The sequence below is a fragment of the Mobula hypostoma genome, chromosome 20 (genome assembly GCF_963921235.1).
Source record: "Mobula hypostoma chromosome 20, sMobHyp1.1, whole genome shotgun sequence".
In the NCBI taxonomy this organism is placed as follows: Eukaryota; Metazoa; Chordata; class Chondrichthyes; order Myliobatiformes; family Myliobatidae; genus Mobula; species Mobula hypostoma.
The window spans coordinates 21,609,991-21,636,568 of record NC_086116.1 but is presented as its reverse complement, the minus strand read 5'-3'; the positions used below and the strand labels follow the sequence as shown (position 1 = coordinate 21,636,568).

Below are 26,578 nucleotides of genomic sequence, written 5' to 3'. Positions count from 1 at the left end.
TCTTCAACCCCCTCCGGCAAACACTTGTTCAAAGGAATCATAATCCTTTGAATTTGTCTTGTGAATGTTGTCTTCGCTCTTTTGGGTACTATTGATGCTGACCCCAAGTTTGTGGTTCCTCATGGGAATGCCTAGAAATTTATTTAGATCAAGTTGGCATATCAATGTGGGACCCTTTCTTCCATCAAATAGGCTGTTGTGGCTGCATTCACTAGTCAGGGGTGTTCTCTCAAGCTCAAGATAAGGAAATTAATGGCTGGGGCTCTCGTACGATGGATTTGCACCATTTTAGAAACAGGTTTCCCCTTCTGCCACCAGATTTCTGATTGGTTCATGAACACACCAATACCATATCATCCTGACGAAGGATCTCGGCCCGAAACGTCGACTGTACCTCTTCCTAAAGATGCTGCCTGGCCTGCTGCGTTCACCAGCAACTTTGATGTGTGTTACCATATCGTTATTCCTCTTTTGCTTTATTTTGTATGTTCTTATTTCTTATTGTATCTTAATATTACTTTTTTGCACACTACTGCTGCCACAAAACAATAAATTTCATGACATATGTCAGTGATAATAGACCTGATTCTATTCTACTCTTGTATTATGCTGTCACCATCAGCCCTGTTTCGGATAGTCAGTGCTTCACGTTTTATTAGGGGTTGGCAAGACCTAGAGCACTGACTACCTCAACCAGGTTAATAGTGCCACCATCGTCCGCGAGCCTTGTTTGGGTCTCAACTTAATTTGTGGATCTTCCAACATGAAGTACTGGAAACAGCAAGGGTTTCTGATGTATGGTATTGACGCAACATTAATCAGTTCCAAAATAAAAACAAAAGGAATTTAATGTTAAACAACTATATTGACCCAGTAATAGGTTCATATTTCCAATGGTTTACTTATGGAAAGATACAACTGTAATCTATAATCTGAATGGATTATGACAGATTGTGTAAAATATCTGCTAGAGGGCAAGGTTTGACTTAGTAGATCATTACAGATCATCAGAAAATGTGAGAGAAACATTCAGGTCAGGCAGCAGCTGTGGTAAGAGAAACAGAATATTTGGGTTGAGTTGTTTTCCGAGCTTGGCAATCTATTTGCAAGTGTTTTGTTACCATATGAGGAGACATCATCAGTACACTGTTCATTTGTGGCGTGCCCTCCGAATGCTTGGCCTTATATACTTATCAATCAGCTGACTGGTCGTCATTACAGAAACTCAATTAGGGAGGGGGAACCCATTGCTGATTGGCTGTGTGGCAAACTCTGTGTGTTGTGGCCTGGAATTTTGCCTGCATTGGCAAATACTGTACGCTCGAGGTCTACATGTCTGTTTACAGAATTGTTCGTGGAAAACATGCTTCGAGGAATTCTCTTGCATGCTGCGTGTTTGTTTCCAAAAGTCTTCTGTTTCCCTTTCCACAGAAGCTGCTTGACATGCTGCACATTTCCAGTATTTTCTGTTTTTTCATTTCAGAATTTTATCATCTGAAGTGTTTGATTTTCACCACTATATTATTGCCTGATAATAAACAGGATTCTTACCAGGACATCTGAAGTATTTAACAGATGTGATGATGTTAATGAGAGATCATTTTATATGTTGTATCCCAATCAAAAAGGTGACTGGATTGAGGCTGTCAGAAGACAAACCAATGCATACATTCCTCATCGTTCACAAAAGCAAACCATAATGCTTCTTATTTGCAGTTAGGTTTAGGGGAGTATTTCAACTGGATGGTGTATTGAATGAAAATTAAAATGTTGGTGAATTACCTGATCTTTTCAAAATAATCCTTTGTCTTTTCAAATGCTTCAGGGGAAGCAACTGAGCTGTTCAGAATTTTGGCAACTTCAGCAATTTTCTTTTCGAGTTTTTCAAACTGTTTGTCATAGGAAGGTCCTAGTTTGTTGCTGTGTGCTATGCTCTTGTTGGAAAGTCCTTCTATTACTGGGATGAGGCCACAAATCTCTTCATCCAGCAGGTTAAAGCATGGGTGACACTGTGCGCATGTTGGAAACTCTTTGCAGTAACCCCAGGCACATTTGTTACAGTGTTTTCCTGTTACCCCTTCACGACAGTTACAGATTCCTGTTGTCTTGTTGCACGCAGGCCTTTTTGTACCTCCAAAGTTGCAGTTACATGCTGCCAGGAAACAGTGAAACAGTGGTCAATATATAAAAAAACACTGTTTGTAAAAAGCCTCTGAATAATGCCACATAACTGTAGAGTATTGAGTATTTACTGTGAAACTTCAAAATCTACCTTTTCAAATTGGTGAAGCACGTTTAGCTTGGACAATTAAAATTGCAAGCAAACATGTAATTAATTTACTTGTTAATGGCCACAATATGTTTAATCAATTTGACCAACTGTATTTTTTTAGGAATATTTTACAATTTTTAATTTCTAATATCACTCAGCAACAATTTTACCTTACATGTTTACCAAGATACAATACTGATATTTTTCAAATGAGTAAAAAAGTACTTTTTCTATCCTTAAAAAATTGCATTTGAACATAATAAATGAAAGGAATGAACCTGTGAGTGACACCACATGAAATAATTTGAGGCTATGGTGAATGGAATACAAGACAAGTCAAGAACCAACAGCATACACAAAATGCTGGAGGAACCCTGCAGGCCAAGCAGCATCTATGGTAAAGAGGAAACAGTCAACATTTCGAGCTGAGATCTTTCATCAGAACTCTTGAGTCCTTTCATGAGTCTGATGAAGGGTCTTGGCCCGAAACATTGACTGTTTACTCTTTTCCATAGGTGCTGCATGGTCTGCTGAGTTCCTCCAGCATTTTGTGTGTGTTACTTTGGATTTGCAGATTTTCTTGTGTTTGTCGGGAACAAGTAGGGTGGCATTCATTATCTGGCTGTCATGGAGTTCAGGGATAACCGTGCTCGTGCCAAGTACCTATCTCTACTAATCCCACTATACTGTGGCCTACTATGCGATGGCATAGTACATCAATGAAATTTCTAAGAAAAGGAGCTTCTATCACCACAAAGATACTGAGCATGACCATGTCCATGTGTTGGTGCTGGTCTGGATCACCACTCTGGAGGAATGGTTCTGGAGTGAGTACCATCTGCAAACTAACCATGCTGAAAACAATTCATGCCAAATGCCTGCTGACCTACTTTTGTGTTTTTACTAATAACAGACACTATGTTCAGATGAAGTGATCGCTGTGACATGGCATGTAAATGCTTGTTACACATGAAGATGTACATTACTGTGCAACAAAGGAGCTGGTTGAGGACTAAAGGAGGAATGGAGTCAGGCTAACCCCTATCGACATCAATGGATCTGGGGTTGAGAGGGTGAACAGCTTTAAGTTCCTCGGCATAAACCACTGAGGATCTCACGTGGTCTGTACTCACCAGCGGTGCGGTGAAAAAGGCACAACAGCGCCTCCTTCACCTAGGACAGTTGAAGAAGTTTGGTATGGGCCCCCATATCCTAAGAATTTTCTACAGGGGCACATCTGAGAACATCCTGACTGGCTGCATCACTGCCTGGTATGGAAACTGTACTTCCCTCAATCGCAGTACTCTGTTGAGAGTGGTGCAGACAGCCCAGCATATCTGTAGATGTGAACATCCCACTATTCAGGACATTTACAATGTGTAAAAAGGGCCCGAAGGATCAATGGAGACCCGAGTCACCCCAACCACAAACTGTTTCAACTGCTACCATCCGGGAAATGGTACCGTGGCATAAAAGCCAGGACTAACAGGCTGTGGGACAGCTTCCTCCACCAGGCCATCAGACTGATTAATTCATGCTGATACAATTGTATTTCTATGTTATATTGACTGTCCTGTTGTACATATTATTTATTATAAATTGCACATTGCACATTTAGACGGAGACCTAACGTAAAGATTTTTCCTCTTCATGTATATGAAGGATGTAAGTAATAAAGTCAATTAAATTCAATTCAATTCAAAAGCCTTAGGCAGGCTAGGGTGCTTACGACTTCTGCACAATACTGTAGTAAATTTCTGTATTGCACTGTACTGCTGCAAAAAAAAAAACAAATTCATGACATACGTGAGTGATGATAAACCTGATTCTGATATGGGTCTCTATTCCGGACTATGAATGGGAAGGAGGGCAGGAAGAGGGGAATCACGGTTGGGAAAAAGAGATGGGAGAGGGGAGGGAGTGGAAAGCACCCGAGAGACAATCTGTAATGATCAATAATCCAATTGTTTGGAATCAATTGTCCTTGCCTGGTGTCTCAGGGCTGAGAGTGTCTCCACCCCCCCACCCCCCCACCCCTGGCATTCCTTCCCTGCCACCTGACCCACACCCCTACCGCGGCACTCCACCCTCACCAATCCCAACATCCTTTGCTTCCAACAGGTTTACAAACTCGCTCTCCGCTCCACTCCACATTAACAAATACAATACTATTCAAAAGTCTTAGGCACCCTAGCTCTATATATGTGCTTAAGACTTTTGCTCAGCACTGTACCTGGAAGGAGCTCTAGATTAAGTGTATGTGGCAGGAGTTCTAGATGAGAATGTACACCTTCACAGACAACTGTGTTGGCTGATTTTCTGGAATTCCGATGAGTACATTTAAGGACTGTGCACTAAGAAGGCTTTGGTTTTGAATCAGTTCACTTCTGATCATCTCATTACCTGCCTAGAGATAAACAACCTACATTCCAGGGTTCTTTAGTAATTATAAACTCTCTCCCTTCTGCTGATGAGCTTCTAAGTTAGCCAGCTTCTCTGCTATTATTGACCATCACTTTTTTAAAGAAAGTACCTACACATAGATAAAAACATTAGAATGTTAATATTGGTCCTAATAATATCTAACAGCAAGACTTGTTCCTGTGGTGTACTGTTCTAAGGTCCTGACGAAGGGTCTTGGCCTGAAACGTCGACTGTACCTCTTCCTAGAGATGCTGCCTGGCCTGCTGTGTTCACCAGCAACTTTGATGTGTGTTGCTTCTATTTTATCTAGGTTTATAAAATCAAGAGTAGCGTAAATAAGGTGAAATAGTCAAAATCTTTTCCTCAGAGTAGGAAGACCAAAACCAAAGGGTGTAGGTTTAAAGTGCACGGGGAAAGGTTTAAAAGGACCTTAGTGGCATCTTTTCTGACAGAGTGTGGTGAATATATGGAATGATCAACCAGGGAAAATGGTAGAGATGGTCACAATTATGATGTTTAAAAGTCAATTTCATGGATAGGAAAGGATATGGGCCGAATACAAGAAAATGGTATTAGCTCAGGTAGGCACTTTGGTTGGCATGTTTAAGTTGTGTTAAAAGGCATGTTTCTGTTTCTGCCCTCCAAGAAGACCACAACCTTGTTGTGGGTTGGAGGTTTGTGTACCTGAGTGATCTGGAGAGCTACATTGAATGGGGTCAGGACTCTATGCTTTGGATCTTGGTAGGGCCATCAATGCCACACAGGTCAAAAGGTAGAGGACAGACTAGGAGTGGTCCACCAGTCCTCCAGGTTCAGGGGTTCAGCTCACAGCTAACAACCCCGACTGGTCAAACAAAACTACTATGGAAACAGCAATGAAGAATCCTTCTACATCTAACTGCGACAGTATTCCTGAGACTTCACTTGCATGACTGACAGTAGTGAAAACCGAGAGGAAGCTACTGACACAATGAAGGAACTCCCAAACATCGCCAAAGATGGAGGACCTTCAGTGCTGTTTTAAGCGCCAGTGACATAACGGGCAGTAATCTAATCTATCCTGTTTTTATGACTAATAATCTGGATTTTCAGCACTTTTTAGTGCAACTGTGAGAACCTGTAGAAATTACTTAATATGAGTCAATCATTCAGTGACACTGGCAGACACTCTTAATTGTGAGTTCCTCCAACCCTTATGTTTCAAACGTGAACTAGTGCCTATACTTGCTATGCAGAAATACATCCTGAAAGTGCGTTGCTGGTTTGAAAATGATTTCAACATTTCCTTTTATATATTCTTGCTAGTTCCAAAAATTCTCTGCATTGCTGAGCAGTTTGAGCTTCCTGTGAATAAGTATTGTGATGTAATTAGATACTCACGTTTACACTGGATCTTTGGATCGCCAAAGTAATTATCCTGACATTCAGAACATGTCCTCCCCCCATAGCCATCTTTGCACTGGCATTCTCCAGTAAACTGAAAGAGTGCAATAGAAACTACTTCAGAATGAAATGTAAAACCCAGGATTTTGCATTACTGTGTAAATGAGTATTCCAGCTGATGTGCTACTGAACTGGATAAATTATTCTAGCACTCATAAATAGCAATAGTTTCCTCTGTTGGATTGGATGTTCATGCTCAGTGTATTTCCTTCATTAATTGCTATATTTGTGATTAATCAACATTATTAAATATTGCACATTAATTCCAACTCTATCTTTGATTAAGAATGCTACTTTCCATCTTGCCTCATCACACTGAGTGCTGGCAGAATTCTGTGGGTCACAATGACAAGGTTCACACCCTCTTCCACCGGGCAGGTTCCAGAAATCTGGAGCACATTCCTCGCAGTTGCTTCCTACCACAGAAGGCAAGCATGGGCAGTGACCAGTCACTCGATCACACGTACATAAACCATTGGGAAGGCAGTGCCTTCTGTCGACTCCAATGCCATTGCAAGTACACTCTGAAAAACAGTTTAAACAACGTGTTAGAATAATACGGTGTGCAATAACTTGCATTTGTGCAGAAAGAAAATATCTCCAACGTCAACAAAAGAAATTCGGCAGATTCCGGAAATCCAAAGCAATATACACAAAATGCTGGGGGATCACAACAGGTCAGGTAGCATCATGGAAATGAACAAACAGTCGGTGTTTCGGGCTGAGACTCTTCTTCAGGACTGGAAAGGAAGGGGAAGATGCCAGAATAAAAAGGTGGGAGGGATGGGAAGAAGTATAACTAGAAGGTGATAGGTGAAGCCAGGTGGGTAGGAAAGGTAAAGAGTTGGAGATGAAGAAATCTGATAGGAAAGGAGAGTGGTCTATAGGAGAAAGAGGAACGAGGAGGGGACCCAGGGGAATGTGATATTCAGGTGAGAGGCCAGAGTGGGAAATAGAAGAAGAGGGGGAGGCAGGGATTTTTTTATTTTTATCAGAAGTAAGAAAGGATATTTATACCATCAGGTTGGAGGCTACCCAGATGAATATAAGCTGTTGCTCCTCTGTCCTGAGAGTGGCCTCATCGTGGCACAGGAGGAGACCACGGACTGACATGTTAGAATGGGAATGGGAATTGGAATTGAAATGTTGGGCCCCTTTTGCAGATGAGGTGGAGGTGCTCGACAAAGCAGTCCCCCAGTTTACCACAGGTATCACCAATGTAGAGGAGGCCGCATTGGGAGCACTGGATGCAATAAACAACCCCAGCAGATTCACAGGTGTAACGTTGCCTCACCTGGAAGGACTGTTCGGGGCCCTGAATGAAGGTGAGGGAGGAGGTGAATGGGCAGGTATAGTAACTTGGCCACTTGCAGGGATAAGTGCTGGAAGGCAGATTAGTGGGGAGGGGCGAATAGACAAGGGAATCATGAAGGAGTGATCCTAGCGAAAAGTGGAGTGTGGCGGAGGGAAATAAAGATGTGTTTGATGATAGGATCCCTTTGGAGATGGCGGAAGTTGCGGAGAATGATATGTTGAATGCAGAGGCTCATGGGGCGGTAGGTAAGGACAAGAGGAACTCTATCACTGCTAAGGCAGCGGAAAGATGGAGTGAGTGCGTACGTTCGGGAAATGGAGGACATGCAGGTGAGGGCAGCATCAATGGAGCAAATGTCTCCAGCATCTTTATATGGTTCAGATAGTAGACTTCACACCCTGAATTACTTTTATCTGTTTTTCAGTGCCTTGTGCAGTGAACTGAAGTGATAATATTATTCCAGACTGGTTAGTATCATTATCCAAAGTCACAGTAATATCTTACATTTTTTTTATATGGCCTTTGCTAATTCCCAGGCCTATATATCACATTACCTGATGTTGGAAATGCACGATGCACTTTGTGATAATTTTGACATGTAAACAGCTTTATTTTCTCTCCTGTCAGCAGATATAAAAACATTAAATGCTGGAAACGTTCAACAATTTGGGCAGTAAGTGTGGATAAAGAAACAGAGGCAAGCTTGGATTGAAGACCCATTATCAATACAGGGAAAGAGAGAGAGAAAAACAATTGGCTTTAAGTTGCAGAGAGGGTGTGGAAGAAATGGGTAGGACGAAGGAACCAGGTATGAGAAGATGAGGCCAAATCTACCCAGGGGATAAGATGTAGCCAAGATTGTCTTGCCTTTTGGTTAATGGGGGTAGTTAGGGAAGGAGAAAGAGAATCTGAATAAAGAGGCATAAAATCTATGAAATGAGGGTAGTTGGAAAGAGAACACAAACAAGTGAACATAAAAGATGCAAAATGCAGAGCTGTGGCACAAACTATGCTATTGGAGAGAGGGAAAAAATGAATTAGCATCACAGATGGACAAGCCAATTCTTGTTTAGGTAGAGAAAGCTTAAAAATATGGAATTTGATAATTGAGTACTGATCACTGCAGCATGTCCAGACAGACGATAAGATGCTGTTCCTCCAACTGGCTTAATTATAATTGCCATAGATGGACGGAATAGGATGGAAATTAAAGAGGCAAGAAACAGGGCCATCCTGATGGACTGGACACAGGTACTCTGCAAAGCCATCACGCAGTGTGCCTAGTTTCCCCAATGTAGCAACTACCTTGTGCAAATGGAACGCAGTACACTAGACTGGAAGAACTGCAAGTAAATCATTGCTTATAGATGTTGGGATGGTAGAGATGAAAAGGCAGGTGTACATCTCCTGCGGTTGCATGATAGAGTGCTGTAAGGGGGGGTAGTAGTTGATGGAGCAGAAGAATTGACCATGTTAATAATTCACCAATTTAGTTCACCAATTTGTAGAATTTACAGTTCTTGATTTTCATTAAACATGTAACCGGAGCATCTAAAGGAAACCCATGTAGTCACAGGGAGAACATACAAACTCCTTATAGGCAGTGGTGGGAATTGAACCAGTGTCACCTGTACTGTAAAGCTTTGTGCTAACCACCTTGCTACTGAGATCTCACGTTAGTCCAATAGGTTGATGCCACGAGACACATGGATAGATAATTTAATTTCAAATGCTGTAACTGACAATCAAGTGAAACCCTGTTGGTTTCCTTGGCTGCGTAAGTCTGGGGAAGACACTCTCCGGTCCTGCCAAACTCATGAGATTGAGACAGCTCTCCCACCCCAAACTCGGTTTGTGTGGATGCTGTGTAATTTGCTACCTTGTTACAATTCAGTGCCAAGAAATAACAGACAGCACACTGCGTATGACTAAAGGAATTATATTTATGAAACTAACTTAACTAAAGGGTTAGTAAAGAAAAGAAAGAAAAAACAAAAAGGGCTCATTATAATTAAACAGTCAAGTATGCACAAGTCGGAGCTCATCTTGAACTTCTCTGTCACTCACGCGCTGGGTCCTTGGTCAACATGAAAGCACACACCACCTTCCAAACGTCGCTCGCAGTCCATCTCATGCAAACGGATCTCACACCTGGTTGTGTCCTATGACCAGTTCTTCCCAGCATCTTCTCTCTTCATCTCCACCAAACAAAAGCTCCAAGACCAACCTTAGTGTCCCTCACCAAAAAAACCTATCCCCAGTTCAACCATCCTAACTGGGTGGCCCACATTCCTCATCGTCCCTCATCTTCAATAATAACCAAAACAGGCTGAAAGCAGAACAGACTGCTCTTACTGAACTGCTAAATGAAATACCTAGAGCAGCATAACAGTAAAGGTGTCAACCAGGACATTACACAAGCACATTACACATGGAAGTCTATTGAACAAAGACAGAATGCTGTTTCTTTGACACATGACCTGCTGAATATTACTGGTATTATCTCTGTCTGAATCTCAAAATCCTGAATTTTGACTCACACATAGTTTATCATATGAGATAAAATTCTGCTATGAACCCTCCCAAAATGGTTTACCAGGAGAATATTGCAATAGGCTTAATAGTTGGGTGAAGGGGTATGGGGACTGAACAAGAAATTTGGGCAATACCTGTGACAGATTGACAACTTTATGTTGGGCACTTGGCCAAGTGGTTAAGGTGTTTGTCTAGTGATCTGAAGGTCGCTAGTTCGAGCCTCAGCTGTGGCAGCGTGTTTGTGCCCTTGAGCAAGGCACTTAATTACACATTGCTCTAGTGTCTGTGCAAGGAGTGGTACCCCACACAGACTTCCAATCTGCACCTTGTAAGGCAGGAAAATGCCTGACGCAGGCCTCTCATGGTTTGAGTCGACGTTCCCCTATGACTAGGTACGTCTGCCTCTAGAGGGGCTGTTCGGTTTCTATGCAGTTTGTTTTCTGGAAACGCCACTTCCTATTTGTAAGCGGTTTTTGACATCATTCCCTGCACGACTTTGAGCACACACGGTAGAAAGACATCCATCCCCATTCGCTCTTAATTTGTCCTTGAAACAGCAGCATCTGTGAGTCTTAAGCTTTCCTAATATTGGTAAATATTTAGTAGATGTACTTTGAAAGAAGTATTGTTCATCTTTCGTTGCTACTATGCTGTCATTATGCCACAAGTTCACTCTAGTGTGTGGCTAGGTATAGCTCAAACACCATCTATAAATTTGCTGATGATACAACCATAGTTGGTAAGATCTCAGAAGGAGATGAGAGGGCGTATAGGAGTGAGCTATATCAGCTAGTTGAGTGGTGTCTCAGTAACAACCTTGCACTCAATGTCAGTAAGATAAAAGAGCTGATTGTGGACTTCAGGAAAGGTAAGACGAGGGAACATGAACCAGTCTTCAGAGGGATCAGAAATGGAGAGAGTGAGCAATCTCTGAGGATCTAACCTGGTCCCACATATCGATGCAGCTATAAAGAAGGCAAGGCAGCCATGAACGCTATCTCTCTTTAAAAAATATATATATTCTTCTGTTTTACACTTTTTAATCTATTTACATACTTACAGTATTTGTTTTACATTTTTTAAAATTTCTCTATTATTATGTATTGCATTGTAGTGTTGCTGCTATGTTAGCAAATTTCACAACACGTGCTGGTGACATTAAACCTGATTCTGATTCTGAGTCTGATATTTCATGGCATAGGTATAGAATGTTGCATGTGTGGTTTACCTTATTTAACACTGATTGTGAGAATAATCAATAATATTAATATACTCAGGCGTGCGATGATTCTGTATTGAATTTAATACATGTGAATCTAATTCTTAATTTTCTGCAGTTTCACGAAGTTTTCTCATAAAAAAAACTTGAAGAAAGCTTCCAGCTCAGATGATTTTTGTGAACGCCATTAACTCCCTGCCTAGTTTTGTACGAGGGCAGTGGAGTGAAAAGATCACTCATCTTAAAAGGCACTGCCACAGACTGGAGACACGTCTGAACACCGTACGCTACAATTTCTGCCTCTGACCTCAGCAATGTTGATTGCCAAGCCTTGGAAGTCAGGTCAGAATGTGACACATCAATAGCGTCTTCACAACGCTCAAACAAAACCAGAGCTGAAGCAGCAGGAATGAGAGTAGTGTATGCTAAGTGAAAAGTTGAAACGATAATAGAAAAAGCTCATTTAGACATAGAGAAAACTCACAGGGATTGTTAGGCTGTATTCTGGGGTTAGGGCATATAGCAAATATTAATTTCACCAGCAACCAATCTTCAGGTTTGAATGTGGATTGCAGATTGAATTTAAAATGCAGCCCTGAACAAGTAGACCTCAGATGCTTGCATATGCATGAATGTGGCCTAGTCAGCAGAGATTAACATTTATTTTGGGTGTGGGTGCGAAGAAGGAGGTTTGTGAAAACTGTATGTAATTTAAAGGAAGCATTGTAGATACATTGTAATGTGACGAGAATACACATAGATTAAGATGTTAGCTGTCCTGTGCTGGCACCAGTGGGATCAGCAGTTGGTCTGCCACCTGTCTTCAGGAGAGAGAGAGATAAGGAAAACAATGGAGCAGCATTTGGAGATGTTAATGAAGGGACGGGAGAGAATAACGGAAGGAGAGAGCTGTCAAGATCGGCTCCCCATTTGAACCCTGAACTGTTTGAAGTGATGGACAGGCGATACCCCAGCAGGCGGATAAAAAGGGACAGGTTCGCTAAGGCAAGACACACACGACACCCGAGGTAACGAGACCCTGGAAGCGGTGCGTCTCTCACAAGTCGGTGGGAAGTTTTGGAAGGCCGGTTGCAGGACCAGGCCATAGACGCACAGGGTGGAAAGGCACGATCGGCGGGAACCTGGTGTGTGTCCACCCTTGCCTGGGTGCCGGGTTCAGCGCAGAGAAACGGTCGTATCTGGAAACGGATGGGTCACGGTCGGTTACCTCAGATGACATCACAAAGGACTCGCCCGAAAGCTGACTGCGAAGGTCTGTGTGGAAGCCGTTTTTGAATATTCATTCGTTTTGCTCTCTCTCTCCTTCCCCCCACTGTCCATCTCTCACGGCAGCGATTACTGCGAACTGAACTGAACTAAATTGAACTGAACGTTGCGTCACTTTGAAACTGGTCATTTACCCCTAGACAACGATAGAGCTTGATTGATCCTGTTATCTTAATTCTGAGTACATGTATGTTTATCATTGCTGAACTGTTGCATTCATTATCCTTTTGATTAGAGTACTGTGTTGCTTGTTTCTTTAATAAAACTTTCTTAGTTCTAGTAATCCAGACTCCAACTGAGTGATCCATTTCTGCTGGTTTCGCAACCCGGTTACGGGGTACGTAACAGTAAATATAGAATTGTCCTGCTGCTACCTTTGATCTTTGGCATATAAAAATGTCATATAATATTGGGTCAGGAGGACTTTTCTTACAAGAGTGTCTCAATATGATGCCTGCCACACATTTCTGTTGAATAAAACACCATATCCACGTCACGTCACAACACAGACATGGAGAAAGCTCCTGTCGAAGCTGCATTGAGTGCGCTCGAGGAGAAGCATGACGCTGAGTCTGCCTTAGAAGCAAAGGTGTATGAAGCAACAGCTAACTTAGACAGTGGTAGTTGTCTCTAGGAAGATGATTGAAGAAGTACAAGTTCTCTAAGATGCCATGGTTGCTCAACAGAGGATGAAATCAACGTAGCAGACCAGCTTCCTGTCATGCTTCACACCAAATTTTTACCCAGAACTCCTGAACTTGCATCCTCGGCTTCAAATTCAAATCCAAAGAAAGATGAACCCTTATTTAAAGTAGAAATCATTCAAGGTAGAAATTGAAAAAGTGCCCAAGATCACCCAACTTGGAAACACATGGCTGTTCACGTTTAATAAGAACAGACAAAAGCTGAATAGTGCACCAATTGCATCAGTGGCTCACCTTTCGCCAGAAGCTACTGCAGAACCAGCTGCAGAGCCCTCACTCTTTCTACCGTACCTTCTTTGGTGATAAATCACCTTTGGACAATAGTTTGAAAGAGATGCTGAGTCTGGTCACAGAAACCCTGAGGCAGAGTCAGTGCGAATGTCATCCAGAGAGTGGTGGAGAATCTGGGAAGGGTAGCAAGGAGAACTGGAGAAGCAGTAACAATATATCACAGAACAAGGCGGACACACGGTGCAGCAAACATCAGTGGTTGCCATGAAACTGAGCCAAGAAGCTACTGACACTTAAGAAGAGTTAGACCCAGATACAGCTGTATATCCAGGGCCAGTTCCTTGGGCTACTGGTCCCAGCAAACCCACAGCAGAGCACGTTGGAGAGCCAGGTGAGCATCCATCAGATGTAGCTACTTCCCTAGACCCTCTAAAGACATGTTCTGGTACATCAGACACTGCCAAAAGCGGAGCCAGTGCATTGCTTGCGGAGTCAATAGGAGTGGAGGTCGGCTTGCACCTGCAACTCTCAATGACTGTGACTAGATTCCCAATAACAGGGATGAAATTCCAAAACCTGAGGCTGCACATTATAAGGATATAGCAGACAAGATTCCTTCCCCCTCTTGGCTCTTCTGCTGAGATTCTCCTGCTGCTTGGCCGAGAAACCATCCATGCAGATAAGGGGCATGAACAGGCAATGGTCAGCACGATATACCTTAAGGCCAACAATTGGACCTGGGATTGGGTCGTAGTGGGTAAACTTTGCCTTGATGATGCTCATCAGCCCATTGTCAGACTAATTAAGACTAATGTCTCGGAGAATGGGTGCTCAAGTCATTTCAGATGCTGTGAGAGTTGTATCTATATAAAGGGTAGATTGTAGGAGTACCCAAAGACAGCCTTTTGCAGTGGTTGGCATATTTGGAAGCAACCTCTCATCACAGAGCAAAAGTTAGAATCCTTCTTGTAGTTCAAAAACAGGTGTATGCAGAGGATGCTCAGTGCATCACAAAGCAGGAAGCTCTCCCAATCCAAAATAACTTAGTGAGCTCTGCCCATTTCTTGACTCTGAGGGGCTACAGCAAGTTGGAGGATGTATTAAAGGAGCACAACTCACGTCAGAGGTACCTCAACCAATCGTCATTCTGGGTGAGCACTGTGACACCGTTCTGCTCGTCAGACATTACAACAAGCAAGTATGTCATCAGTGAGAACATTTTTGAATCAAGAACGGTTAAAAGCTATGCTGTAAGACTGTTTCTAGATTAGTCTCTGAGACTGTCCTTCTTTTGCCAAAGATTCAATGAAATAATCATTTGACTTTTAGATTGAAGTAATTAAGTTAGACATCATGGATGCTAGGCAGGGGGTGTTCTGCCTCTAGAAGCGCTGTTCAGTTTTGTTTGCAGTTCGTTTTGTACAAACCACTTCCTGTTTGTAAGCTGTTCTTTGCATCTTTTATTGCACAGGTTAATTTGGATTCCGAGCAAACGTGGTAGAAAGACATCCATCTCCATCCACTCTTTTATCAGCAGCTCAGGCAAGAGGAGTATGTGTTGGTGTCAGTGTCAGAGCCCCTGCAGAAATCGGGAGAGAGAGGATAAAAGGAGCAGATTCGGGCAAGGCCATTCTTTTTGGGCTGCGCAGGTGCAGGAAGTATCAGTGGCAGTGGCCGACTGAAGCTACGTGTGTGAGTATAAAAAGAGCAGACTTGGGTAAAGGCAGTCTTCTATCAGCTGCTCGGGTGAAAGGAGTATGTGTCGATGTCAGAGCCCTACCAAATTCAGGAGAGAGAGGACAAAAGGAGTAGATTTGGGCAAGGGTGGTCTTTTTGGGCTGCGTAGGTGCGGAAAATATCAGTGCCAGCGGCCTACCAAAGCTGCAAATAAGAGAAGGGTAGGCTCAAGTGGAACAGCCATTGTTGGAGTGAGCCAGTGATAGAGTGCGAAGGCTTTGGCTTATCAGGCTTTGGTGTGAGCAGGTGAAGGCACAGTTAAGAAAAGGCAGGATGGAATGCTCCTCCTGTCAGGTGTAGGAATTTGAGATACTTGATGGTTTCCCTGATGACTATATCTGCGGGAAATGCAGCCAACTTCAGTGCCTGACTGACCAGATCAAGGATTTGGAGCTGGAGTTAGATGTACTCAGGATCATTCGGGAGGCTGACGATATTATAGTCAAGACTTCTGAAGAGGTGGATGTGGTCACACGCAGAGTACTGCCTTCAGATAGTAGATGGGTGACCATCAGGAGAGCTGAGGGGATTAAGAAGTCAGTGCAGGGTTTCCCTGTGGCCATTCCCCTCAGCAACACGTATATCCCTTTGGATACAGCTGTGGGGAGGGAATGACCTATCAGATCACGGCAGTAGCTGTCAGGCTGGTGGCACGGTGAATGGTTCTGAGGCTTGTCAGGGAAGGGTAAAGTCAGACAGTGCAGTAGTTATAGGGGATTCGATTGTTAGGGGGACAGAAAGGAGATTCTATGGCCCCAAAAGAGACACCAGGATGATGTGTTCCCTCTTGGGTGCTAGGGTCCATGATGTATTGGAGTGGCTGCAGGATATTCTCAAGAGGGAGGGGGAACAGCCAAAGTTCATGGTGCATATTGGTACCAATGACATAGGCAGAAGAGGTCCTACACAGTGAGTATATAGAGTTAGGAAAGAGGCTGAAGAGGAGATTGTTATCTCTGGATTACTCCCTGTGCCACAGGCTAGTGCAGGGAGGAATGAGGTGATAGGATGGATGAATGACTGGCTACGGAGATGATGCAGAGAATCTTTTCTGGGGATGGGGTGACCTGTACAAGAGGGATGGGTTGCACCTGAACTGGAAGGGAACCAATATCCTGGCCATGAGGTTTGCTAATGCTGCTCGGAAGCATTTATGCTAATTTTGCAGGGGGCTGGGAACTGGAACTCCAGGTCAGTAAGACAAGGATCGAACCAGAAGGTAGATGTCAGGGAAAGAATTGAAAGGCAAAATTGAAATAACAAGTAGGATGGGTCAGATAGTTTGAAGTGTGTATATTTTAATATTAGGAGTATTATGGGTAAGGGTGATGAACTTGGAGCATGGATCAACAGATGGGACTACGATGCGGTAGCCATTACTGAAACTTGGTTGAGAGAGGAGCGGGAATGGGTGATTAATGTGCCAGGTTTTTGAAGTTTTAGAAATGATATACGAGGAGGTAAAAGAAGGGGTGAAGTTGCACTACTAATTAGGGACAATATCACCGCTGCACTCAGAGTAGACATAATGGAGGGGTCAGACACCAAGTCCATTTGGAATGAACTCAGAAATAAGAAGGGTACAATCAGGCTGATGGGATTGTACTACAGACCTCCTAACAGCCACCGGGACATTAAAGAACAGATACGTAATCCGATTAAGGAAATGTGTAATACTAGATACTGCCTTTCTGAGGCATCTCTCCTTGAAGATGTCTTGGATACCATGAAGGCTAGTACCTAAGATGGAGCTGCCTAATTTTATAACTTTCTGTATCTTCTGTTGATCCTGTGTGGTAGCATTCTGCCACCACCCCCACCCCCCATACCAGACAGTGTTGTAGCCTGTCAGATTGCTCTCCACGGTGCATCTGTAGAAGTTTTTGAGTATTTTGGGTGACAAACCAAATCTCCTCAAACTCCTAATGAACTATAGCTGCTCTCTTGCCTTCTTTATAGTTGCATTAATATGTTGGGACCAGGTTAAATCCTCAGAGAACTTGACACCCAGGAACTTGAAATTACTCACTCACTCCACTTCTGATCCCTCTGAGGATTGGTTCATGTTCCCTCGTCTTACCCTTCCTGCAGTCCATAATCAGCTCTTTAGTCTTACTGACATTGAGTGCAAGGTTGTTGCTATGACACCACTGAACTGGCTGGTATATCTCGCTCTTGTACGCCTCTCATGTCCATCTGCAATTTTGCCAACAATGGCTGTATCATCAGCAAATTCGTAGATGGCATTTGAGCTATGTCTTGCTACACAATCGTGGGTATAGAGAGAGTAGAACACTGGGCTAAGCACACATGCCTGAGGTGTGCCGGTGTGGATCGTCAGTGAGGAGGAGATATTATTACCAATCCGCACAGATTATGGTCTTCTGGTTAGGAAGTCAATGTTCCAATTGCAGAGGGAGGTACAGAGGTCTAGGTTCTGTAGTTTATTGATCAGGACTGTGGAAATGATGGTGTTAAATGCTGAGCTATAGTCAATGAACAGCATCCTGACATAGGTGTTTGTATTATCCAGGTAATCTAAGGCTGTGTGAAGAGCCATTGAGATTGCGTCAGCCTATTGCTAAGGTTATTAAGAAGGCTTATGGAATGCTTGCTTCTATTAGTGAGTTCAAAAGTCAGGCAATTATGTTGCAGCTTTATAAAACACTGGTTAGGCCACATCTGGATTACTGCATACAGTTATGGTCGACCCATTATAGGAAGGGGTTTGGAGAGGGTGCAAAAGAGGTTTACCAGGATGCTGCCTGTTTTAAAGGGCACGTGGTATCATGAGAGGCTGGATAAACTTGGGTCGTTTTCTCTGGAATGCTGAAGACTGGGCGGAGATCTGATAGAGGTTTACAAGATTGTGACAGGCATAGATAGAGTGGACAGAAAGCATCTGTTTCCCAGGGCTGAAATGTCTAATATCAAAGGGCATGCATTGAAGGTGAGAAGGGGTAGGTTCAAGGGGAATGCGAGGGGTAAGTTTTTTATTCAGAGAGTTGTGGATGCCTGGAATGCATTGCGTGGTATGGTGGTAGAGGCAAATACATAAGTGGCTTTTAAGAGATGCTTGGATAGGCACATAGATGTATGGAAGATGGAGGGATTTAGACGTGATGTAGGTAGGAGGGAATTAGAGTTTGGGCATTTTCGATTTGCTTTTTAGCTGAGTCGGTACAACATTGTGGGCTGAACGGCCTGTTCCTGCGCTGTACTCTTCTTTGTTCTTTATTTGCACTTGAAACAGCAATACCTGTGAGTCTAAAGCTTTCTTAATATTGCTTAACATTTAAAAGATGTACTTTGAAGGAAATATGTTTATCATTCATGGCTATTAAACTACCTTTGCACCACAAGTTCACTCTAGTCTACAGCGTAACTGTAGAATGTTGAATCTATGTATTACCTTGTTTAACATTGATGGTGAGAATAATCAATATTATTATATTCAGCCATGCATTGATTCTGTATTGAATCTAATACGTGGTTTGCTTAAATTTTTGCAGTTTCACAAAGTTTTCTCATTACAAATCCTGAAGAAAACTTGCAGCTTGGGTTATTTTTGGGAGGTGTTTAACCCCCTGCCTAGCTTTGTACATCAGTTGAAGGTACTTTAACATGTTAACATTGAAAGTGCTAATTTCTGTCCTGCACAGTGTGGAAATGATACACTTCTGCATGTTAGGACATATTCTCTCACTGAGCAAGCTTCAGTGATTGTTTGTTGTTGGTCACACGGCAACCTGTTAAATGTACTCTCGGTTGCTACAATACTAATGAAATTCTACCCTGAAGTTTGCTTTACAAGGTATTACACTACAACAGGGAAAATCCCGCTAATGTGATTAATATGCTCAAAATCATACCTCTACAATCCTTGTTCTCTGCTGATCCATAATATCCTGGCCTGCAAAGCTGGCAGTTTTCTCCATAGGTATTATACAGGCATTTCAGACAATCTCCGGTCTGCTGATCACAAGCCTCTGGATCTCTTCTGTCTATGTTATCATTGCAGTTACAAGGCAGACAGCGATCGCCATAGAAGCCAGGGGAACATCTATCACAGTGAATTCCTGAACAAAAATACGAAAAAAAAACTGAACACAGTCTCATTGCAACATCTAAATCTAGGGCAGGGGTACCCAATCTTTTCTCATGTCATGGACCCCTACCATTAACCGAGGGGGCCATGGACCCCAGGTTGGGCCCCGCTGATCTAGGGAGTCAAATGTAGTGACATAAATCCCAATGATGAGATCTGTATGGGTCACATGACTCAGAAGCTAAACACGTTGTTTCAACAAATAGAAATGCTACTTATTTATTGTTCTTGTGAAAATTAAGTAGTTAGCTATAAGTTTCCAGTCTCTGACAAATGAGAAAAAGTAATCCACCCTCCCCCCTACACCACTTCACTCCATCTGCTCACCATTCCCCACCACTGCCAACCTCTGTTACAACCCTCCCTTTCACTTCCATACATTGACTATCTTGCTCTACAGTCTCAGTCCTAATGCAGTGTCTTGAGAGGAAACATTGACCAGCCTCTGTCTCTACCGATGCTGCTCGACACACTGAGTTTTTCCAGCGTTTATTATTTGGGACAGGAAGTATTTCTTTTTCCTTAAGATTTTAACATCTGTTGATTTTGCCTCTCCTCTCTGCACACTGTCAGACAGTCTCTTTTTAATGGATTCTTTTGGGTTTCTTTGTTTAGTGGCTGCCGGTAAGAAGACAAATCTCAAGGTTGTATAATGTATAGATACTTTGATAATAAATGTACTTAGAACTTCGAACTGTCTAGCAATGTTGATTCTGAATTTTGAATACATTCCCAATAAATTCAAAGTCATATCTGTTTGTTTTGGGCCATTGATGAAACCCTTTCTGGTGAAGGACTCGGGAACACATTGCAGCAACTTGTGTCTCAGTCTCATTTCCCCCATTCCTTAAAGAGTGATAATCCATCTGCAACTCAGCTTCTCCTGGTTTTCAGTAAGATCACCATACAGAGATTAAATAACTGTGTTTTGCTTCCCATGCAACTCTCTGATACTTAATTCACATTTGTTGGTTGTGTAATTACTGAGCAGGAAAAGGAAAATTCACTCTTTCCTCTTTCTTCCCCTTCTGCTGTTATCCCAGTTCACTGAATCTCAGATGTCCTCCGATGAAATTTAGCAGCAACTTCAAATTAGCAGAAGTGAAATCATAATTTTAGAATTTTAGGGAGAAACAAGAGAATGCGGATGCTAAAATCTGGAGCAAAAACAAACTACAAGAGGAATTTAACGGGTCAGGCAGCGTCTGTGGAGCTAGAAGGATGGTCAACATTTCTGATCAGCCCCGTGAGTTCCTCCAGCACTTTGTTTATTTGCTCAGAATTTTAGGGATTTGATCAGAGAAGCATTTGCAACAAAGCATCAATTTTAAACTAAGTTCATGAATGGCTCAACTGCAACAATCAAAAAACTCATGGAGCAGGTTTTCAAGGTGCAGTACCGGGACAGAGGACATGAGAGTAACTAGTGCCATAAAAGGCTATATACTTAATGATAACCATTGTAAATACAAGGAATTCTGCAGATGCTAGAAATCCAGAGCAACACATCTAAAATACCGGAGAGATTCAGCAGGTCAGGTAGCATCAATGAAGGGGAATGTTCCGGGCCAAGACCCTTCATCAAGACAGTTGTGGGGCAACTGCAGCAAATCTCAGTAGTGTCTGATGCCTGTTACAGATTCATTGTTTTCACAAGAGTGAATACCGAACTGCTTATTAGGAGATCAAGGGGAAAGAAAGAATCAGGGGTGTATGGGGACGGGTTGGTGGGTGATAAGGACAGGCCACGGAGGCCGATCAAGTTCCAAGGAATGGATGTCAATGTTAACATTGATTGAGGCCTGGCATGAGAGGTAAGGGGACTGCTGGTGGTGGCTTTTGGCTAGCTGAACATCAGTGTGCTGTTGGGGACGGAGAAAGGTCGTTGGAGATTGGCTCTTAATCAGGAGCTTCGATAGTCCGGCAGACAGGGAGTCAAGAATTGCAGTCTTGGAATTTGGGTGTCCGGGGTGATTGACGGGACAGTAGGTCGGTCAGCTGGTAAAGAAGACCTGAAGGATAGAGGAGAAGTGTTGGGATTATCATAATGGCGTCCCTGCCCAGAGAAGGAATCTCACTGTCACAGGAGTGGATAATAATGAACTATCCTGGGACAACTTAGGCTAAATTCCCATAAGACCATAAGACATAGGAGCAGAATTAGGCCATTCAGCCCATCAAATCTCCATTTCATTGTGGTTGATTATTATCCCTCTCAACCCCATTCTTCTGCCTTCTCTCTGTAACCTTTCACGCTCTGACTAATCAACAATTTTTCAGCCTCTGCCTTAAATACTCCAAGTGACCTGGCCTCCACAGCCACCCATGGCAACGAATTCCACAGATTCACTACCCTCTGGCTAAAGCAATGTCTCCTCATCTCCGTTCCAAATGGATGTCTCTCTATTCTGAGGCTGTGCCCTCTTGTCCTAGATGCCCCCTCCATAGGAAACATCCTCTTCACATCCACTCCATCTCAGGTTTCAACATCCCATGTCCAAAAGCAATGTAATACAGCACTTATCCCTACCCACGTTAGCGAGCAAATGTATGTCGTTAGTTGAATTTCTGCTATGATGAAAAATGTCCAGAAATGGTTATTATTGCATTCTCTTCCAGGGAAAGTCAAGTTTCTATTAATTAATGCCGAAATAAACTGCACTACTCTATATTCCTAGTCCACTTTGCTGACACAATTGCAGCAAATCTATAAAGTATGGAAAGCTATACCGTGAATGAAACCACAGATACTCACATCAAGTGTAAATGTCTACAGTATTAGATAACTGGATATGGAAGGGGCTCAAGGTACAACTTTACTTTTCGTATTAATGCAGTTTTGCTTTTATCTAGCAATGCATTCACTCACCAGACAGAAATAATGCAGGCTCAAGAAGCCATTTTTTAAATAAAGCATTTGGACACTGTCAGAGCTCACAGTATACATACCAAATGAATCTGATAATGGAAGCAATATTGAAGAAATGTAAGGAAACTACCAATCCATTTAGCCCAGAATACCAGTCTCAATTAGCTGATCTCATACTAAGTATTTGTAGGAGTTGCACTATTGGTTTCAGTGCCTCAAGATGGGAAGATCAGCCAGGATACCTGATCTTAGTCAGTAATACCTGATCAGCACTGAAAACTGCACCTGTAAGTATGAGGTCCAGGTTAACTCTGACCAAAGAGCTACGTGCTGTTTCGAGATTTATCTTTGTATAATGCCACCTGGGCTTTAGTGAGCAATAAGATGTGGAACCCAGAATGGATCAGCATATTCAAAAGAGGAAAGGGAATCTTATATCACCTGGAAGTTGGCATTTGAAGCCAGAGTCTACGTACCTGCATAGCCTTCAAAGCAGTTACAAATCCATTGTTGAAGCTGAGGGTCTTCATAACAAGAATGGGCAAAATAGCGTCCACTGTTAGGAATATCAGGGCACCGACAGGGCTGACAAGGTTCATTTAAAATAGGGTTTCCATAGAAGCCTTCACTGCATCTACAAAATGCAACTATAATATTTCAATCACAAATGATAAAGATGGTAGTTTGGAGCATTAAATATATCTACTATGGTTATTCATTCACTGAGCATTGTGATAGATATATAACAATAATATAATATTATCTTTATCAATTCAATTAGATGAACTAATTCTAATAAAAGTGGTAGGGACCTGGACCCACTGCAGTTTGCTTATCGCAACAACAGGTCTATGGCAGACGCAACCTCAATGACTCTTCAGAAGGCCTTAGATCACTTGGACAATACAAACACCTATGTCAGGATGCTGTTCGTTGATTATAGGTCAGTGGATAACACGATCATTCCCACAGTCCTGATTGGTAAACTACAGAATCTGGGCCTCTGCACCTCACTCTGCAATTGGATCATTGACTTCCTAACCAGAAGACCACGATCTGTGTGGATTGGTAATAATATTTCCTCCTCGCTGACGATCAACACTGGTGCCCCCCCCAAGGGTGTGTGCTTAGTCCACTGCTGTACTCTTTCTATACCCATGACTGTGGGGGTAGGTATAGCTCAAATACCATCTGTAAGTTTGCTGATGATACAACCATTGTTGGTAGAATTTCAGACGAAGATGAGAGGGCATACAGGAGCAAGATATACCAGCTAGTTGAGTGGGGTCGCAGAAATAACCTTGCACTTAATGTCAATAAGACACAAGAGCTGATTGTGGACTTCAGGAAGGGTAAAAGGAGGGAACACAAACCAACCCTCATAGATGAGTTAGAGTGGAGAGAGTGAGCAAGTTGGAGTTCATGGTGTCAAGATCTCTGAGGATCTAACCTGGTCCCAACATATCGATAAACCTATAAAGAAGGCAAGGAAGCGACCATATTTCATTAGGAGTTTGAAGAGATTTGGTTTGTCAATTAAAATACTGAAAACTTCTACAGATTTACTGTGGAGAGCAATCTGACAGACTACATCATTGTCTGGTATTTGGGGGGAGGGGGTGGCTACTGTACAGGACCAAAAGAAGCTATGGATATTTGTAAAAGTAGTCAGCTCTACCTTGGGTACTAGCCTCTATAGCATCCAAGACATCTTCAAGGAGCGGTGCCTCAGAAGGGTCCCTTATTAAGGACCCCCATCACCCAGGGCATGCCTTGTTCTCATTGTTAACATCAGGAAGGAGGTACAGAAGATTGAAGGCACACACTCAGTGATTCATGAACAGCTTCTTCTCTTCTGGCATCCAATTCCTAAATGGACATCTAGTTTAGAGGGAAATGATTCCAACATTTGCAAATTCTGAATGGCTGATGTAATTCCCGATGCAGGGTCAATGTCCATTTAGGAATTGGTCCTAAACTGTACTGCTGCTGCTAAGTTAACAAATTTCACAACACAGCACATGCTGGTGATAATAAAACCGATTCTGATTCTCTTGAACATGTTCACAAGGAATAGGAACAGCTTAAACCTAAATAGTTAATCTTAGCGAAGTTAATGTTAAATTTGCACAAACATTGGTAATACTTCCATGAGGGTATTATGACCGTTTCTGGTCACCTCCCTTTGGGGAGGATCTGAAGGTGCAAGTTGACATGAATGAGGAATTTCAGCTGAAAAGTTAGTCTGGAAAATGACAGTTGCTTTGTCCAAGTCAAAGAAGAGTTTGAGAAGATTAACGGAGGCGCACAAGATCAAGACTGGTTCATGCATGGTGGATAGAGGGAAATTATTCCTATTTGTAGATGATTCAAAGATTGACGGTGCAGATTTAAAATGTTGGGCAAAAAATACAAGCAACATGTGAAAAAATGTCTTTATGTAGACAGTAATAATAATTTATGATTCACTGCACTTTAGATGTGATGGAAACAGAATTAGTCTGAGATTTCAAAGTAGAATTGGGCCACAATTTGAGAGAGAGTAGTATGTGGGGTTTATTGAAAGATCAGAGGAATGGGATTGATATCTGAAGATGGCGTTGGCTGAATGGACCTAATTGCTTCCTTCTAAGCAGGAACAATTTCACAATTTTAAACCAGAAGCATTCCGATGTTGTAAGTATCAGCAATGTGACTCCATTCCAAATGGACACAGGATATGTTGAACCCACCCTGAGTGACTCATTTTATAGATGCTGTGGTGAGAAACAAAAACATTGCAGTATAATTTATCAATAAACAGGACATGAACATTGTGTAAAAATATTTGTTCCGGTCCAGCCAGGAGTCTCTTTTGACAGAAAAGCAACCAGATAATCTGCACATGCAAAGAAGCCTGAAAATTTGTATCCAAGATGATGTTCACATTTTGAAATCTTATTGATCTTAAATACCATTTATGTTTATTCCATAGTATGATGATTATATTAATTCCTACATTAAAACAACTCACTTACAATCAGTGTTTGTAATATGATCATGTGCAGCCACAGATGAGTCTTGCAACAATGCTATCATCACAACTACTTAAATAAGTACTTAGAACATCAGTAATGATAGCGCGCAAAACATTTACAATGTTAAGATTAAAATGTTCGCCGTTCCTACCGCTCGCAGTTATGGCCAATGGTGAAGGCCCTGCAGTTCTGACAAGCCCCCGTCCAAGGATCACAGCTCTCAGAATAGCCATTGCATTGACAGGGCTGACAGTTTGGGAATCCATAATATCCAGGCCGGCAGCGGTCACAAGCACGATTAACAATATTCCTGCGGCAACCGCACTGTCCGGTTACCTGATCACAGATGGAATTGACAGATCCTTGATGGTCACAGTAACAGGCTGGGAAAGGGAAAGCAAATGGAGTGGAAAGGTCAAAGAGCTCACACCTTTATCAAAGCACTCTCAGCACTTCGTTCTTCTGACATCAATCCATCAAACTTCACAACTGACATACAGATCATTTGGAGCTTGAATGTGGCTAAACCTGTTTCTGAAAGCTCAGGTCACACTCAACTTCAGAAGCAACACAATGCTTGCAAGGCAGGTGTTACTGACGCAAGGGGGTCGGGGGGGGGTTAATGGATTAGGGCCCCCATCATTCCTGTAAGTGCTCAGACCTGGTCAGTGTTTGGTTAGGGAATACATTGGGATGACCAGGTCAGTAAGAATGGACAAACAAATGATCCAACCAGCAGACTGAATTCACCAAGGATCTCAGCCACATTGCATTACAAACACTGCGCAAACCAATATTAAAAAATGCAGATATTATTTTCTTTGCACAATACTTCAGCTACCCTAATGTCAAATTTATATGAAGGTGGGCCAATTTTAAATGATCTCTGACTGCCATCTTGGATTTTTAAAATAAAGTTCTATAAAAGGGACAAAGATATGAAAAGTGAAAAATAAAGAGAGTTGACAGAAAATACAGTGCAATAAATCAAATGTACATTGTATAAAAGAGAACCAAAAACATTTGGGTTGCATCCATAAGCAAAAATACCAAATTGCCTGATGAAAATCCATCTTATAAACTGACAAGCAGCAGTGTTAGTTCTACACTCCAAAAATCACATAATTTGCTGCAGAAGCCTTTTAAAAGAAGTAAAAATGGAGAGCTTCAATTATTGTGAGATGAGGGCAACAATGACAAAAATCATTCCACTTTGAGCTGATCTTTGTCACTTCATTCAGCCAGAGACTCATTCCACCGAGATGCAACGCTGAGCGTCATAGGAAGTCTTTCCTGCCTGTGGCCATCAAACTTTACAACTCCTCCTTTGGAGGGTCCGACACCCTGAGCCAAAAGGCTGGTCCTGGACTTATTTCCTGGCATAATTTACATACTACTATTTAATTATTTCTGGTTT

The 26,578-nt window shown here is 42.4% G+C and overlaps 1 protein-coding gene across 1 annotated transcript in view; it reads right to left on the bottom strand.

Annotated features, from left to right (window-relative positions):
- The window catches only part of LOC134359599 (laminin subunit beta-4-like), a 163,439-nt gene that overhangs the window by 37,065 nt on the left and 99,796 nt on the right, over window positions 1–26,578 (bottom strand). The window contains exons 20-25 of the mRNA XM_063073095.1: window positions 25,313–25,544; window positions 22,621–22,778; window positions 19,040–19,246; window positions 6,446–6,663; window positions 6,077–6,173; window positions 1,783–2,152 (exon numbers count right to left, since the gene is read on the bottom strand). Coding sequence (XP_062929165.1) covers window positions 1,783–2,152; window positions 6,077–6,173; window positions 6,446–6,663; window positions 19,040–19,246; window positions 22,621–22,778; window positions 25,313–25,544 — 1,282 coding nt within the window. The remainder of the gene's footprint in view (window positions 1–1,782; window positions 2,153–6,076; window positions 6,174–6,445; window positions 6,664–19,039; window positions 19,247–22,620; window positions 22,779–25,312; window positions 25,545–26,578) is intronic.